We start from the raw sequence: 18,574 nt of genomic DNA, 5'->3' as shown, positions 1-18,574 counted from the left end.
CCCCCCCCCCCCCCCCCCCCGCATTTGCTTCAGACTATGCACAATGTTTTTTAGGAAATAAAAGGTCACAGATACCACTGAAGTCCATTTCCATCTCTTCCCATCCCTACTCTCAGGGGTAACTTCTCTCTTTAGGTAGGTGAGTATTATTCCTATGTGCATATGTAAGTAGCCACCAACTGTTATTTAAACTTTTATTGCATATGTAAGTAGCCACCAACAACACACAGCAGTGTTCTGTACATTAAAAATTTTTACATTAGTGGTAATTGAAAACATTACCACATTTGACTTTCTGCAACTTGTTCTTTTCTTGTCAATGTCTCTCATTAAAAAACTTGGCTCAATTTGTGTTTGCTAATTATTTGCTTCTTATTGTCTTTAGAAATTACAGCCCTGTTCTGCAGAAGCAATGATTATTACAGAATTTTAACTATGAAACTGCTTGTGAGGCAAAGTGGTTCAGGCTTCAGACTGATTGGTATTTGGAGTTATTACACTGGAGATTTCCTTTTACTAAAATCTGAGGACTTTGGCAATCAGAAAAAAACCCTCTTGAGTCTTATAGTACCTGGAAGATGTATTTCTGGGTGATTGTAATAAAGACTTATTCAGGAAAAAAAATTATCTCATGTTGCTGCCTTCTTAGCTCATAGGAAACTTCCACTGTAAAAGTGTTACCAGTGGTCAAGCTGTATTTTCAGTAGAGCTATTAGTGTTTGGTCCAGTTGAAATACAGTCTATATCAAACTTCAAGAAGACTTAACCATAGGTTTGAAACAAGGAAAGGATATATTATTGTTCCATTCTTTAGTAGAATCAAATGGAGAAGTTGAAAATGAGTTTGTTATCCACACAATATATATGCCAACTTCAGTTTTTTGCTTCTATTTTAAGCTTGTAAATTGTGAAGGTCTTAATGCTGAAATTCCTTTGAATTATTACCCATATTTTTAATAGTGGAACACACAGGTAACATTCACTAACATGGTGATGTTAATATGTGAGAAATCACATACTGAATCATCCGGTCAGTGCTACTGTTGGGAAAGCATCAAAAAGAGTAGTGTTATAGTGTGGTAGTCAAGCACTTAAGTCCACAGAGATATTTTAAACCTTGGGCAGTATATGTATGCTGATACCCATGGTGCTATATAATAGCACATAGTTTTTAAGTTTTATATCATTCTCCTAGGCACTTTATAAACTGTTGGGTGAATGCTGTTAGATGATATTCAGAGTTAACATTTTTATGATTAGAGTGCATTTAATCTTGGTCTCTGTGTCTTTTTTTTTTTTTTTTTTTTTTTTTTTTTTTTTAAGTAAACTCTGTGCCCAGCGTGGGGCTTGAACTCACAACCCTGTGATCAAGAGTTCCATGTTCTACCAACTGAGCCAGCTGTGTGCTCCTCTGTGTGTGTGTCTTAATAATAACATCTATTAAGTAATTACTGTGTATCAGGCACTAAGGGCTAAAACAAGCACTTTCCATCCTGTTCAAAATGCATTGTCTAACATGAAGCAGAATATACTGTCTGGTTTTTAAAATTTGAGTAGCTTTCTATTATTAAAATAAGTGTTTTTGTTCCTTTGGTTCTTCCCTGCCACCCTGCAAAAAAAATTAGTAGTTATTCAACAAGCAGCTTATAGGCAGGTGGGTTTTCCTTCAACACAGGAGAAATTAGAATGTACTGGTAACTGGATTTTGTACACTGTGCCTTTCCAAAGTACGCAAGCAGTTTCCCTCAGAATGTTACAGTAGTAGTGAGATAAATGTCATTTGGCATATGTAGTGTTGTACAGGTATCTTGACATTGGCAGATTAACTGCTTGGCTACCATTAAATTCACCAAAGCTGTTGATGGATGAAAATACGGTTGCCTAGATAAAGATTAAGATGCGTAACTAAACTACTGTTGTCATTCTGTTGGCATAAACTTCAAACTCTGGAAGACTTTTATTCATTCAACTTTTTGGAGATACCTCCCTGCCCCTCACCACAGCCTCATTAAGTGCTTCATTTCTCTGTTCTGAATTTTTTTAAAGTCACTTTATAAATAGGCAAAGTTTTGTTTGTTTGTTTTTGTTCAGATGTGTTATTAAATGGCCAGTTGGGACACAAAAGTTTTACTGCTGTTTAGGAATGTTCTTGGTGTGGGATTCCAGGGTGGCTCAGGCGGTTAAGAGTCCGAGTCTTGGTTTCGGCTCAGGTCCTGATCTCACTGTTCCTGGGATCAAGCCCTGCATCCAGCTCCAAGTGGAAAGCAAGGAGCCTGTTTGGGATTCTCTATCTTCCTCTCTCTCTGCTCCTGCCCCCCACCTTGAGAGAGACAGAGAGCATGTTCGTTCTCTCTGTCAAAATGAATAAGTAGCGGCACTTGGGTGGCTCAGTTGGTTAAACGGTCTGACTTTGGCTCTGGTCATGATCTCATGGCTTGTGAGTTTGAGCCCCACATAGGGCTCCGTGCTGACAGCTCAGAGCCTGGAGCCTGCTTCGGATTCTCTCTCTCTCTGCCCATCCTCCCCCCTCTCTCTCAAAAATAAATAAGTATTAAAAAAGGGAACGATATGATCTTGGTGGAGTAAATGGTATGAAGGAATATTACCACTCGCAAAATTTATTATGTATGTGTGTGTTTATTTTAAGATTTTATTTTTAAGTAGTTTCTACACCCAATGTGGGGCTGGAACTCACGACCCCAGGATCAAAAGTCGCATACTCTGCTGACTGAGCCAGCCAGCTGCCTCTACCACTTGAAAAATTTTTTTAAAGTTCATTAAATGATATTTTTGTTTAGAAACGGACTTATGAAAAGGATTTTTTAAAAACTAAGCTCTATACCTATCGTGGGGCTTGAACTCAGGACCCCAAGAATAAGAGTCCATATTTTACCAACTGAGCAAGTCAAACCCCTGGAAAGGATTGTTTTTAATGAGCCAAAATAGTTTCATGTTATATGTTGGAGATTTTGACAGTGTGTTACAGGCTTAATAACATACTCTCTAATTTAGTTTAGATAATTTTAGCTTGAGATTAATCATGTTTATTGGTTATTAATAAAATGATTATGGTATAGCTTTTCCCTACAGATATTACACTGCTCTCTTGTCCTTACCTAGTTCTGTGGTCTGTTGGTGATCTCAAGGCGCTATTGACCTACACGTGGATTTTGTTTGGACTGTGCAGTGTTTTTGCAAATTTTGCATTCATTGCCATTAGTTAACATTTGGGAGATTGCACATGAAATCTGAAATTTGTGGCTTTTTTTTTTTTTTTTTTTTTTAAGTAATCTCTGTCCCTAATGTGGGGTTTGAACTCAGAACTCAGATCCTGAGATCTAGTGTTTTCATGCTGTACTGGCTGAGCCAGCCAGGCACCCCTGTGGCTTTTTTTTTTTTTTTAATTGGAAGATCTGTCACTACTAAGTCTGCTTTTCAGTATAGCAATAATTGGTTGGCTCCAAGAATTGGTTACTTCACAGAGCCTTCACTTGGCCTACTGTACTCACCTGCTTGGCTGGCCTCTGTAGCCATTTGTTGATGATTTAGGGCATCTGTATATTTATTGCTTTAAATTTAGACTTTTCAAATGTCTGAAAATGAATTTGAGTTTCTGTTTAATGCAACAAGTATGTAAAACCATGGTTACAACCAAATTGAAAAATGGGCAAAGGTTATGAATGGACAATTTGCAGAGGAAAAACAATGGCAAAAAAAAAAAAAAAAAGGAAGAAAGAAACTTTTAGGAAAGATGCTTATTAGTCAGTGTTACTAGTAATAAGGGACATTCTAATTAATACAACAGTGGAATACCATTTAAGACTCATCAGATTGTCAAAAATTTTTAAGTTTTCAGAGGATAATGAAAGTGAAATTTCTTTATTCTTTGCTCATTGGAGTATTAATTGAAAATACTCTAGAGGATAATTGGGTAATTCTTGGTAAAGAAAAAGGTGGATAAGAAAACATGGACCAAGATGAGTATTGTAGCACTATTTTTTAAATAACAACAACAAAAAAAATGGAACTAAACTAACTTCCTTCAGGACAGAAATGGATAACTGTGGTTTACTTACAGAATGGAATACCACTAGGCAGAAGTTAAAACTAATGAGTTAGATCTACATCTGCCTGCATTTACCCATCTCAGAAACAATGTTAAATGAAAAAAGCAGGTTGCAAAGGTTATATACACTTTGATACTATTTGTATAAAGTTAAAAACATTGCTTGCTGATATTTATATATGTAGCAGAAGTGGTATACATACATGAGAAAGAGCTACATTAGCCTTTGGAGAGTGGCTGCAGGGAATGAGGAAGAGAGGATGGGGCTTTCGTTATGTCTGTATTTTATTTTGGGGATCTGAAGCACATAAGACAAAATCTTAAAAAGTTTATTTGGTCTTGATGGTGAGTCATTAGTGTCTGTTACATCCAAAATGTTTCTTTGGTAAGAAAAAAATTTAAGAGTTTTATGAAGTTTTGACATGGTTTATAATATCACTTTTCTTCCTCTGTCCTTACAGAAGGTCTTATGATGGGCTTGATGTATAGGTTATAATACATAATTAATTGCAACCTATGAGAAATGTTTCCTGATTTTTTTTTTAATTTGAAAAATTGTAATTGTTTTAAATAAAGGTTCAAGTAGAAAAAAATTGCTTTTATTTCTCTCATTGGTCAGATGTTTAAATTCTGTGAAATACTTGTGTTTATTATTGCTTGTAATATAATTTGGAAAGTGTAAATTGCCTTGGGTTACTTAAAACAACTCATTTATTTTTACCATGGTGATGTATAAATACTCAGTCAAGGTTTTAGTGATGTCTGGGTTTTAAAAAATTGCCTGTGACATACATTAGGCTAAGGGGAAGATGCACATGTTACTAATCTAGGCTATTTCTGACACTGCTGGTTTTTCTTTTCCCTTTAGGTGAGGCAGGCAACCAATCAGATTGTGATGAATTGTGCTGATATTGACATTATTACAGCTTCATATGCACCAGAGGGAGATGAAGGTAAGAGCTGTTTTCCATTTGATTTGCTGTCTCTCTGTGTGTATGATGTGTGTATGGTGGATATATACATTTTCAGATTAAGATATCAGTGTTTGTTACTTTAGAAGTAGGAAACATTTTTATATGTTCATGGGAAATATTTTAATAATCTATATTATGAGATTAAGGAAATGCCACAATTTTAATTCTACTTCAAACATTAACTTATTTTTTGACTCTAGGCAGATTACATTTTTATAAATGTAAAATATATATAATATAGTAACATGCATATAAAGCCAAAGAGTTATTTTAAAAATAAGTACTTTGAACATGAAAGATTGGTTCATCCAGGCGGCTTAGTTCATATGTGGTTTTCTTAAAAGTTTTTTTTTCCTTCTTGAGCAATAGATTACAACAGGGATAATAAATCTTACTTGTAATGGAGAGAAAAATATTGGCCTTATGAGATTGAATGTGGAGGTTAGATGCTAGATGACCAAGTTAGTTACAGGGTAAGAATATGTTAAGAAGAAACATTACATAGAACACATGGGAATTCAGTTAGCGTCTTTAAAATGAGAACTATTTTAGACCTTGTAATTACAATAAGGATTAAATTGAGTAGTCAGTTTTGGCCTGAAATCCTATTCCCACATAAGCTACATTTTTAAAAAGTTGTCAAGTTTGGCAAAAACTCACAAGTATATTGATACTGGAACTGAAGTGCTTTTTACTTTTTTTTTTTTTAAGTTTATTTATTTATTTTGAGAGAGAGAGAGAGAGAGTGGGAGGGAGAGAGAGAATCCCAAGCAGGCTCCAGTCCGTCAGCACAGAGTCCAACACAGTGCTTGAACTCACGAACTGCGAGAGCATGACCTGAGCTGAAACCAAGAGTTGGATGCTTAACCGACTAAGCCACTCAGAAGCCCCATAAAATCTTTTCATTTGATATCCGGGCGCCGGCTGGCTGGCTGGCTCAGTTGGTGGAGTATGTGACTCTTGGTCTCAGGGTTGTGAGTTCAAGCCCCATGTTGTGTGTAGAGCTTACTTTAAAAACAAAAGAAAAAATCTTTTCATTTGATATCAAATAAGTTAGGAATTTGACCCTTTAATTTCCATTTAGTATTGCTCTTTCCCCTCTCCTTTACTCTGAAAAGAAGCATACAAGTAACATTTTATGACCAGGCAGTATTTATTTCGTGAGTTTTTCTTAGATTGTTTTGTCCATAGAAAGACAAAAAAAAAAAAAAAAAAAAAAGTATCAGTTGAGCAGATCATTGCCAAGAAGTACTGATGTTCGATTGTACATGAGATCAAACTGCAGTGATTTTAAGTTAGAGGAACAGATCCTTCCAATGGACTTTGAGTGAGTGCCAACATTAAAGCAATTGTTTGGTAAATGAAAGAGGGATGATTTAATTTCTTTACCTTTGAAGAAAAATATAAGCACCTTAGCCATGCATATCAATGCAAACATGTTTTGTTACAGGTAGAGAACATTTAAATTTAATACAGAGTTTTTAAATGGTGCCCAGTAAACTACATGTGCACCCTCCAGCTGGCATGGTTTCAGCTCAGGTTTGTTTTTATCTTCCTCTACTAAAATGCCAGGAAAGAATTCAGAGAACTTAAATGCTTCGAATATGCATAACTGAATGGTGCCAAGCTCATACCAGCCTGAATATCAAGGAAGCAGTGTTTGTGTTCTCACTAAGAGGGTCAGAAGAGAAATGAAAGCTTATAGGAAGTAAGGGGATTTGAAGAGAGATTCAGATAAAATATTAATTTTTTTTAGGTACTTAAAATATTTTCTTCAAAACTAGCTAAGGTATATTTTTCAACTCATTTCTCCTACAGCAATGGGAAAAACCTAGGGTCATGTGTAAGCACCTCTAATTTAAGGGATAAGAAGAGGGGAAATTATATTAATGTGGTATTTTAAGGTTTCAGTCAGAAACAGATAGATTTGGCCTTCTAGATACATACCCAGCTTAATTTTGCCCTTGGACAGAGTAGCATTTCTTGATTTTTACCTTATGGGAGAGTACAACACGTTGTTTCTTTAGAAATTAGTAGTTGGAAATTTGACTGCCAGCTCCTTCTAGGACTGTATGAGTTGGCAGAGGAATATTTGAGTCAATAGGACTCATTTTTTAAACCCAGCTAATCTCATCTAGTCCGGTACTTGTTAATACTTACAGATTGCCTTCTGCAAAACTGATTTACATATCTGTAACCACTAAATCTTGGTGCTTTAAGGTAAAATCAGAAAATCGTTTGAAAGCACAAAATTGTTGCTTCTCTGTGTAAGTTTTTAATTGATGAGAAAAGGCCATCTTATGATATGTGCAGTAACCCAGAAAGACCTATTGGCATGTGTCTCCTTAAACTAAGGCACTGCCTTTTAAACAGAAATAATTTATTTTAAAACCTAATTGAGATCTTTGTAGTATTTAAAAAATGAGAAATCAGTAAGAAAAACGGCTGAAAACTGTTTTTTTACTGTTCTGCACTTCAAGGGTTGGTGAAATCACTAGCACTTAAGCCCCAGTACAAGGAGTGCACCTCCCTACACAGGGCAGGGATTAGTATTGTCTGTCATCAGCTTCTGCAAGAGAAATACGAAACTTTTGAGTGCCTGAACTCAGGTCCTGACAGGTAAAGAGTTTTTTAATTTATCGTTAATAGATGGCTTGGGCATAAGCACATGGAGAATGATCACTTGAAAGTTTTGTACCAACTTTTCCCTTAGTGTATACTCTGTCAGGTATGTTTGTGGCATTAGCTGTATAAGGAAACAGTTTTCCGTTGGCAACATAATATTTCATAGAAGGTTCTAATACATACTTTCAGGTCCACTAGTATCACTTTGGTTTATTTGTAAGGCATGTAAATTTTAACACATTTATTCTTGAAGTAGAATTCTATTTTTCGGTGTGTGCATAAGAGCACATGTATGTGTTTAATGAAAGGAAACAGCTTAGTCAGAAATACTGCCAGATATTAATAATTCAGAACAAAACTATTAACTTGAAAAAAAGGAATGGTTCCTAACACTTGATCATAAGCTTCAACAGGCCTTTATAAGCCTATTAGTAATATATATTCTGTCATACAGTTAAGTGTGGTTGAGGAATAACATTAATAAACTACCATTTCTTTGCAGTAGAGTTGTTTTTGTCATCATTCGGAAAATACATGCATGACCAATTAAGTGCTAGCCCTCAAATCTGGAAAATTGAAAGAGAAGGGAAAATACCCATTTTTAATACAAATATATTGAAATATGATACAGAATTTCATAAGGAAATTTTATTTTATTTTTATTTTTTTAATTTTTTAATGTTTGTTTATTTTTGAGAGAGGGAGAGGGAGAGGGAGAGGGAGAGGGAGCATGAGCAGGGGAGGGGCAGAGAGGGGAGACACAGAATCCGAAGCTCCAGGCTCTGAGCTGTCAGCACAGAGCCCGACGCGGGGCTCAAACCCATGACACACGAGATCATGACTTGAGCTGAAGTCAGACGCTCAACTGACTGAGCCACCCAGGCATCCCCATAAGGAAATTTTAAATAAAGAATCAAAGTATGAGTTTAATTATAAATAACAGTGTAGAGTAGGAGTCTCAAACCAAAGTTACTGTTGGGATTAAGCAAATAATAAAACATGAATGAATTGGACTGGATATAGGAAAACAAGTGTGTTGGAACAGAGGCCAAACCAAAGAGTGCACGTCTCACGTAAATATTCAAATTTTAAAGAACTTTTCTGGCCAGCAACGTTTTTGTGAGCTATATTGATTTCTTTTGAATTTGCAGCCTCCCAGGGAACTGTGGTGTGTTATGCATATTCTTTATCATTTGGACATGAAAATAAGACGTGAGCATAGCAGTCTCATTAAAAAGAGCAAAAACCCTGGGGCCCCTGGGTGGCTCAGTCAGTTAAGCATCCGACTTCACCCCAGGTCATGATCTTGAGGTTCACGAGGTGCAGCCCTGCGTCAGGCTCTGTGCTGACAGCTCAGAGCCTGGAGCCTGCTTTGGATTCTGTGTCTCCCTCTCTCTCTGCCCCTCCTCTGCTCATGCTTTGTCTCTCTCTCTCTCTCTCTCTCTCTCTCTCTCAAAAATAAACATTTAAAAAAAAAAAAAAAAGAAGAGCAAAAACCCCGTGCGAAAATTTTCTAGTTTTTAATTGAAACTGATGTATACTGTGCTGTATTACTATTAAATATATTCATCAAACTGTGTTAGTTTGCTGTATGTGTTCCAGTGGTATATACTTTTTAAAGATTCAGAATCTAGCATAATACCTCTTCTTAGGTAGCTAGCTTTTGGGGGGCACTAAAATGGCCTTATTTCTGAGCTCTTATTTTTATTTTGTCTCTGGTTTAATTACCGGTCCTGAGTATACTGAGTTTTGGGGATTTTGAACATAAAAGTCTATCATGTGCTATTATTCTTCTGAAGAATGGGTATGTAAATGCAGAAGCTAACCACCACTCCAGGCTGTATTGAAGAACCGGATATTTTCCCAGGTCTTTGGTAACTTTCAGGACCTCCTGTTTTCTGAATTAAATGGTGATTTTATTTATTTACTCATTCATTTTATAAAATTTTTTTTTAATGTTTATGTATTTTTGAGAGAGAGACAGAGTGCGAGTCGGGGAGAGCAGAGAGAGAGAGAGGGAGAGGGAGACACAGAATCTGAAGCAGGCTCCAGCCTCTGAGCTGTCAGCACAGAGCCCAACGCGGGGCTCAAACTCACGAACTGTGAGATCATGACCTGAACCGAAGTCAAACGCTTAACTGACTAAGCCACCCAGGCGCCCCTTCGTTCATTCATTTCAAAGTTTCGAGAGCATGTGTGCACACCCAGGTGGGGAGGGGCAGAGAGGAGAGACAGAATCCCAAGCGAGCTCTGCACCATCAGCACAGTGCCCTATGTGGGGCTTGAACTCATAAACGGTGAGATCTTTACCTGAGCCAAGATCAAGAGCTGGACCCTTAACTGACTGCGCCACCCAGGCACCTCTGATTTTATTTTTTGTGCTAGTAAACTTAATTTTTTTAGAGCAGTTTCAAGTAAAAAGTGCAGATTTCCCATGTATTCCTTGTCCCACCCACCCCCTTTCCCCTCATAATCAACATCCTGAACCAGAATGGTACATTGGTTACAGTAGATGAACCTACATTAGCACCTCATTAACACTCAGAGTCCATAGTTTACATTAGGGTTCACTCTTGGTGTTATACATTCTATGGGTTTTAACAAATGTAGTCACCATTACTGTACCACACACAACTGTTTCACTGCCCTAAAAATCCTCTGTGCTCTGCCTGTTTGTGCAGTCTTCCTTCCTAACCCCTGGCAACCACTAATCTTTTTATTGTCTCCATAGTGTTTTCTAGAATGTCATATAGTTGGAGTCATAGTGCAGTATGTTGCCTTTTCAGATTGGCTTCTTTCACTTAGTATTAACGCACTCAAGTTTCTCCATGTCTTTTCATCATTGCTTGAGAGTTCATTTCTTTTTAGCTCTGAATAATATTCCATTGTCTGTATATACCAGTTTATTTGTCCATTTACCTATTGAAGGACTTCTGGGTTACTCTAAAGTTTTGGCAGTTAGGAGTAAAGTTGCCGTAAATATCCACGTGCAGGTTTTTGTGAGGATGTACGTTTTCAGCTCCTTTTGATAGATACCAAGGAGCATGGTTGCTGGATCCTATGATAAGAGTGCATTTAGGGGTCCCAGGCTGGCTCAGTTGGTAGAGCATCTAATTCTTGTTTGCCAAGTTGTGAGTTTGAGCCCCACAGTGGATGTAGAGATTATTTAAAAAACAAAACTGTTCAGTTTTGTAAGAAACTGCCAGACTGTCTTCTTTTTTTTTTTTTTTTAATTTTTTTTCAACGTTTTTTATTTATTTTTGGGACAGAGAGAGACAGAGCATGAACGGGGGAGGGGCAGAGAGAGAGGGAGACACAGAATCGGAAACAGGCTCCAGGCTCCGAGCCATCAGCCCAGAGCCTGACACGGGGCTCGAACTCACAGACCGCGAGATCGTGACCTGGCTGAAGTCGGACGCTTAACCGACTGCGCCACCCAGGCGCCCCATGCCAGACTGTCTTCTAAAGTAACTGTATCATTTTGCATTCCCACCATCAATGGGTGAGAGTTCCTGTTGCTCTGCATGCTCCCAAGCATTTGTTGTTATCAGTGTTTTGGATTTTGGCTATTTTAGTAGGTGTAGAGTGGTATGTCATTGCTGTTTTAATTTGCAGGTGCCTAATCACATGATGTTGAAACTCTTTCATATGCTTTCTTGTCATCTGTGTATCATCTTCTGTGAGATGTCAGTTCAGATCATTTACACAATATTAACTGGATTGTTCTTTTTCTTATTGTTGAGTTTTAAGAACCCTTTGTATGTTTTGGATAATAGTCCTTATCAGCTGTGTCCTTTGCAGATATTTTCTCCCAATCTGTGGCTTGTCTTTTCATTCTCTTGACATTGTCGTTCTCAGAGCAGAATTTTTAGACTTTAATTAAGTCCAGGTTATCATTTCTTTTTCATGGATTATATCCTGGGTGTTTTATCTAAAAAGTCATCACTGGGGCACCTAGTTGGCTCAGTCGGTTAAGTGTCTGACTTTGGCTCAGGTCATGATCTCACAGCTCATGAATTGGAGTGCCATATCTGGCTCTCTGCTCACTGCTCAGAGTCTGGAACCTTCTTCAGATTCTGTGTCTTCCTCTCTCTCTGCTCCTCCCTCACTCATGCTGTCTCTCCTTCAAAAATAAATAAATGTTTTAAAACAAATTTTTTTAAAATAAAAAGCCATCACAATACTCAAGATCATTTAGGTTTTCTCCAATGTTATCTTCCAGGGGGTTCGTAGCTTTGCATTTTCATTTAGGTCTATAATCCATTTTGAGTTAGGTTTTGTAAAAGATGTAAGGTCTATGTGTAGATTGTTTGCATGTGGATGTCCAGTTAACAGCACCATATATCAAAAAGATAGCTCCCTTGTATTGCTTTTTCTCCTATGTCAAAAATCAATATGACTGTATTTATGACTGCATTAAATACTTATGTATTTAAATTATGTATTTATCTATTTCTAGGCTCTCTATGCTCTTCCATTGATATACTTGCCTTTTGTTTTTCCAAAACCACACTATCTTGATTACTGTAGACTTTATGGTAAGATTTGAAGTAGGGTAGTGTCAGTCCTCTGACTTCGTTCTTCAGTATTGTGTTGGCTATTCTAGGTTGTTTACCTCTCCATATAAACTTTAGAATCAGTTGTTCAGTATCCACAAAACAACTTGCTGGGATTTTGATTGGGATTGGGATTGAATCTATAGATCAAGTTGGGAGGAAATGACATCTTGACAGTATGGAGCCTTCTTACTCATGAACATGGAATATCTCTCCATTTATTTAGTTCTTTGGTATCTTTTGTTAGAGTTTTGTGTTTTTTTCATACGGATCTTCTATATATTTTGTTAGATTTATACCTCATTGTTTCATTTTTGAATATGATAATGTAAATGATAATGTGGTTTTAATTTTAAATACCACTTATTCATTACTGGCATATAGAAAAGTGATTGACTTATATGTATTAATCTTATATCATGCAACCTTATTATAATTGCTTATTAGTTCCAGTTTTTTGCTAATCCTTTTGAATTTTCTACATGACCATGCCATCTATGAACAAGGACAGTTTTATTTCTACCATCCCAGTATGTATACCTTTTGTTTCCTTTTCTTGTCTTACTGTGTTAGGATTTTCAGTACAACGTTGAAAAGCAGTGATGAGAAGGGATATCTTTGCTTTCTTTGTTCCTCATCTTAGCTGGAAAGCTTGGAATTTCAAGTTGAAGAAATTCATCCATTTCTACTTTGCTGAGAGTTTTTATCATAAATAGGCATTGGATTTTGTCAAATGCTTTTTGTACATGTGATGATTGTGTGATTTTTCTTCTTTAGGCTCTTATGATGAAGTACATTAGTTGATTTTTGAGTGTTGAAACAGCCTTGCATTCTAGGATAAATTCCACTTGGTCATGGCCCATAACTCTTTTTATATATTTTTTTTCTTTTTCTTTTTTTTAAACATGTATTTATTTTTTGAGTGAGGGGGATTTATGGGGGAGGGACAGAGAGAAAGGGAGACAGAATCTGAAGCAGGCTCCAGGCTCTGAGCTGTCAGCACAGAACCCAACATGGGGCTCAAACTCACAAACTGTGAGATCATGACCTGAGCTGAAGTTGAATGCTTAACTGACTGAGCCACCCAGACGGCCCTCTTTTTATATTTTTATATGTTGCTGCATTTGATTTGCTAATATTTTGTTGAGGATTTTTGTGTTTACATTCATAAGAGATATTGGTTGATAGTTTTCTTGTATGCCTTTTGTTTTGATGTTATGGTAGTGCTGACTTCATAAAATGAGTTAGGAAGTTAGGAACTCATAAAATGAGTTCTGCTTCTATCTTCTGGAAGAGAGTATAGAGAATGTATATAATTTCTTACTTAAATGATTGGTAGAATTCACAAGTGAACCTATCTGGGCCTGTGCTTTCTGTTTTGGAGGATTATTATTGATTGAATTCTTTAATAGATATATAGCTATTCAGAGTATCTGTTTCTTCTTGTGTGAGTTTTAGTAGATTGTGTGTTTCAAGGAATTGGTCCATTTCATTGAGGTTTTTAAATTTGTGGGCAGAGACTTCTTTATAATATTTCTGTATTATCTTTTTAATGTCCATGGGGTCTGTACTGATGTTCCCTCTTTCACTTGTGATTTTAGTAATTTGTGTCTTCTCTCTTTTTCCCTTAACCTGGCTAGAGGGTTATTGATTTTTTTTTTTCAAAGAATCAGTTTTGTGTGTTTTTTTGTTGATTTTTCTCTACTGACTTTCTATTTTATTTTCCTTTATTATGTTTTTAAAGTCTATTTGAGAATGAGAGAGAGCACACACGTGCAAGCAGGGAAGGGGCAGAGAGAGAGGGGGAGAGAGAATCCCAAGCGGGCTCTGTGCTGTCAGCATGGAGCCTGATGTAGGGCTCAATCCCACAAACCATGAGATCATGACCTGAGCCAAAATCAAGAATTGGGCACTTAACTGACTGAGTGACCCAGGTGCCCCCTGTTTTTCTAGTTTAAATTTCATTGATTTCTGCTCAAATTTTTATTACTTATTTTTGTCTGCTTATTTTGGATTTAATTTGGATTTAAAAAACTTTTTCTAGTTTCCTAACATGGAAGCTTAGATGATTTTATTTATTTATAAGTAAACTCTACACCCAACATGGGGCTTGAATCAGAACCCCAAGATTAAGAGTTGTATCTTCTGACTGATCTAGCCAGGTACCCCTAGATAATTGAAATTAGATCTTCTTTTCTAATATATGTTTTCAGTACTATAAATTTCCCTCTAAGCACTTCTTTCACTGAATCCCACAAACTTTGATAAGTTGTATTTGCATTTTCATTTAGTTAAAAATATTTAAAGGTTTCTCTTGAGATTTCTTCTTTGACCTGTGTGTTATTTTATATATATATAAATATATTATATATATATAAAATATATAAATATATTATATATATATAAAATGTAAATATATTATATATGTATATAAAATATAAATATATATGTATATATTTATATATATATATATAATTTAATTTCCAAGTATCTGGGAATTTTTCCAGCTAGTTTTCTGTTACTGATTTCTAGTTTAATTCCTTTGTGGTCAAAAAGCAGAGGTTTTAGATTTCTCTTATTTATTTATTTTTAATTTTTAAAAAATGTTTCTTTTTGAGAGAGAGACAGAGCATGAGCGGGGGAGGAGCAGAGAGAGAGGGAGACACAGAATCCAAAGCAGGCTCCAGGCTCTGAGCTGTCAGCACAGAGCCTGATGTGGGGCTCAAACCTATGAACCGTGAGATCATGCCCTGAACCAAAGTCAGATACTTAACTGACTGAGCCACCCAGGCGCCTTGATGTGTATTCTTTTAGATTAGTTAAAAGTGTGTTTTATGACACAAAATATGGTCTGTCTTGATGAATGTTCCAAATGAGCTTGAGTAAAATGTGTAACACATTCTGTTTAATGAAATAGTCTATAGATGTCAATTATATCCAGTTGATTGATGGTGCTGTTGAGTTCAACTGTATCCTTACAGATTTTCTGCTGCTGAGTCTATTTTTCTGATAGAAGGATGTTAAGGTCTCCAGCTCTAATACTAGATTCATGTATTTCTCCTTGCCATTCTGTCAGGTTTTGCCTCATGTATTTTGATGCTTTGTTGTTAGACACATACACAGTAGGGACTGTTATGTCTTCTTGGAGTATTGGCCCCTCTCTCGTTATGTAATGTTCCTCTCTTTTTGCTTTGAAATCAGCTCTGTCTGAAATTAATACAGCTACTTGCACTTGTTTTCATTAGTGTTAGTGTATCTGTTTCCATCCCTTTACTTTTTTAAACATTTTTAAAAATTATTTTCTTTTAATGTTTATTTTTGAGCGAGAGAGACAGAGCGTGAATGGGGGAGGGGCAGAGAGAAAGAGGGAGACACAGAATCTGAAGCAGGCTCCAGGCTTTGAGCTGTCAGCACAGAGCCCATTGTGGGGCTTGAACGCACAAGCTGTGAGATCATGACCTAAACTGAAGTCAGACGCTCAACTGACTGAGCCACCCAGGCACCCCTCCATCCCTTTACTTTTAATCTGTAAATTTTTTTAAGTGGTTTCCCTAGATTTTGCAGTGTACATTTATAACTAATTCAGTCACTTTCATATAACACCATCATGCTTCCCAAGTAGTACAGGCACCATATAATTACAAAATATTCCCAATTCCTTCCTGCCATGCCTTGTATCATTGCTATCATTCATTTCCCTTATGCATAAGCACATGCGCGCGCGCACACACATACAAAAGCCAACCTAATCAAATACATTGTTATTATTAATATTTTGAACAAATTATCGTTTAGATCACTTAAAAATAACAAAAATATTTTTACTTTCATTTATTCATTCTATAATGCTCTTCCTTTGTATAGATCCAAGTTTCTGACCTATATAATTTTCCTTTTCTCTAAAGAACTTTTTTCTTTAATGTTTATTTTGAGAGAGAGAGAGAGAGAGAGAGTGCATGCACAGGGGAATGGCAGAGAAAGAGGAGAGAGAGAATCCCAAGTAAGCTTCCTGACTCAGGGCTCGGTCTCATAAACTGTGAGATCATGACCTGAGATCATGATCAAGAGTCCAATGCTTAACTGATTGAGCCACCCAGGAGCCCCTAAAGAACTTCTTTTAACATATCTTGCGAAGCATGTCTACTGGTAACAAATTCCCTCAATTTTTGTTTATCTGAGAAAGTTTATTTTTCCTCACTTGTTTTTAAGACTTAATTTTAAGTTTATTTATTTTGAGAGAGAGAGAGCGCGTGTGTGCATGCGTGCATATCAGTGGGAGAGAGACAGAGACGGGGAGAGAATCCCAGGCAGGCTCTGCACTGTCCCTGATGCAGGGCTTGAACTCACAAACCATGAGATCATGACCTGAGCTGAAGTCAGACATTTACTGAACCACCCAGGTGTCCCTTAAGACTTAATTTTATTTTAGAACAGTTTAGGTTCACAGCCAGATTGAGAGGAGTATTCTATTTCACTTTCGAAGGATGTTTTGTTTTTTTTTTTCTTTAATGAGCAGCCGGCAAAAGCATATTAGAATGTAAGAACAGAAAGTAAGAATAATATGAAAGCTCTCTTTACAGAGAGGGGGCATTTGAAAGTGAATGCCACTGAAGGATCAGTTTCAAGGATACAGAATTCTAGTTTTTCTTTCTTCCCTTTAAATGTTTCATTCTATTCTCTTCTTGCTAGCGTGATGGATGAGAAGTTGAATGTAATCCTTATCTTACTCTTCTATAAATAAAGTGTTTTTTTTCCCCTGTGGCTTCTTTCAAGACTTTTTCTTTATGTTTGATTTCCTAAAGTTTGAATATGATATGCCTAGGTTTAGAGGTTTTGGTTTTTGTTTTTGTTTTTTTTTACATTTATCCTGCTTGGTCTTCTCTGAGCTTCCTGGATCTGTAGTTTGGTATCTGACATTAATTTGGGAGAAATTCTCAGCCTTTATTGCTCCAAATATTGCTTCCATTCCTTTACTTTTCTTGTCCCTCTGGTAGTCCCATCATGGTTACACCTAAAGTTTTCCCATAATTCTTGGACATTTTGTTCTGCTCCCCCCCTCGTCCCTTCCCCCACTTTTACCCTCAGTTTTGGAGGTTTCTTTTGTCATGTCTGCAGGCTCAGAGATGGTTTCCTCAGCCATGACCAGTCTAACAACCAACCCATCAAAGGCATTCTTCATTTCTGTTACTGTTTTTGATTTCTATCATTTTTTAAATTCCTTTTTAGTATTTCTATCTCTCTGCTTACATTATCTGTCAGTTCTTGCACGTGTCTACTTTTTTCATTAAAGCTCTTAGCATATCAATCATAGTTTAAAACAAAAATCCTGGTCACATAATTCCAACATTCCTGTCATAACTGACTCTGGTTTTGATGTTTGTTTAGTCTCTTCAAATTGCATTTTCTGCCTTTTAGTATGCCTTCCAATAGTTTTTGAGACCCAGACATGATGTACTGAGTAAAAAGAAGCACGGGAAATAGGTCTTTAATAATGAGATGGGGGGCATCTGTGTGGCTCAGTCAGTTGGGTGTTCAGCTCTTGGTTTTGGCTCAGGTCATGACTTCACAGTTGAGTTCAAGCCCTGTGTCAAGCTCTGCGCTGGCAGCGTGGAGCCTGGTTGGGATTCTGTCTCTTCCTTCTCCTCTGCCTCTTCCTGGCTCATGCATGCTCATACATTCTGTACATTGCCTTTCACTCTGTTGATTGTGTTCTGATGTACAACAGTTTTTAATTTTGATGAGGTTCAGCTTTTTCTTTTGTTGCTTGTGCTTTTGGCATAATATCCAAGGAGTCGTTGCCAAATCCAATGTCATGAAACTTTTGCATTTTTAAAATTAATTTTATTATTATTTTTTAATTTACATCCAAATTAGTTAGCATATAGTTCAACAATGATTTCAGGAGTAGATTCCTTAATGCCCCTTACCCATTCAGCCCATCCCCCCTCCCACAACTCCTCCAGTAATCCTCAGTCTGTCTCCATACTTATGAGTCTCTTCTGTTTTGTCCCCTTCCCTGTTTTTATATTATTTTTGTTTCCCTTCCCTTATGTTCATCTGTTTTGTTTCTTAAAGTCCTCATATGAGTGAAGTCATATGATTTTTGTCTTTCTCTGACTCATTTCGCTTAGCATAATACCTTCCAGTTCCATCCATGTAGTTGCAAATGGCAAGATTTCATTCTTTTTGATTGCTGAGTAATATTCCACTGTATATATAATATATATTTATATATAATATATGTATATTATATATAAATATAATATATAATATATTTATATAAATATAATATCTAAAAATATACAATATATTATATACTATATATTTATATATATTTATATATAAATTTATAT

General features: G+C 36.4%; 1 protein-coding gene across 3 annotated transcripts in view; it reads left to right on the top strand.

The window, feature by feature from the left end:
- NPEPPS (aminopeptidase puromycin sensitive) overlaps nucleotides 1-18,574 on the top strand; it is a 96,007-nt gene that overhangs the window by 9,171 nt on the left and 68,262 nt on the right. For 2 of the 3 annotated variants that reach the window (XM_049637485.1, XM_049637483.1), the window contains one exon: nucleotides 4,935-5,019. In XM_049637485.1, coding sequence (XP_049493442.1) covers nucleotides 4,935-5,019 — 85 coding nt within the window. Of the gene's footprint in view, nucleotides 1-4,934; nucleotides 5,020-7,520; nucleotides 7,660-18,574 lie in introns of those variants that run through there. The other variant, XM_049637484.1, reaches the window with a different exon arrangement.

The sequence above is a fragment of the Panthera uncia genome, chromosome E1, assembly GCF_023721935.1.
Source record: "Panthera uncia isolate 11264 chromosome E1, Puncia_PCG_1.0, whole genome shotgun sequence".
Taxonomy (NCBI): Eukaryota; Metazoa; Chordata; class Mammalia; order Carnivora; family Felidae; genus Panthera; species Panthera uncia.
The sequence above is the reverse complement of the archived record's forward strand: the minus strand, read 5'-3'. Positions and strand labels throughout refer to the sequence as shown.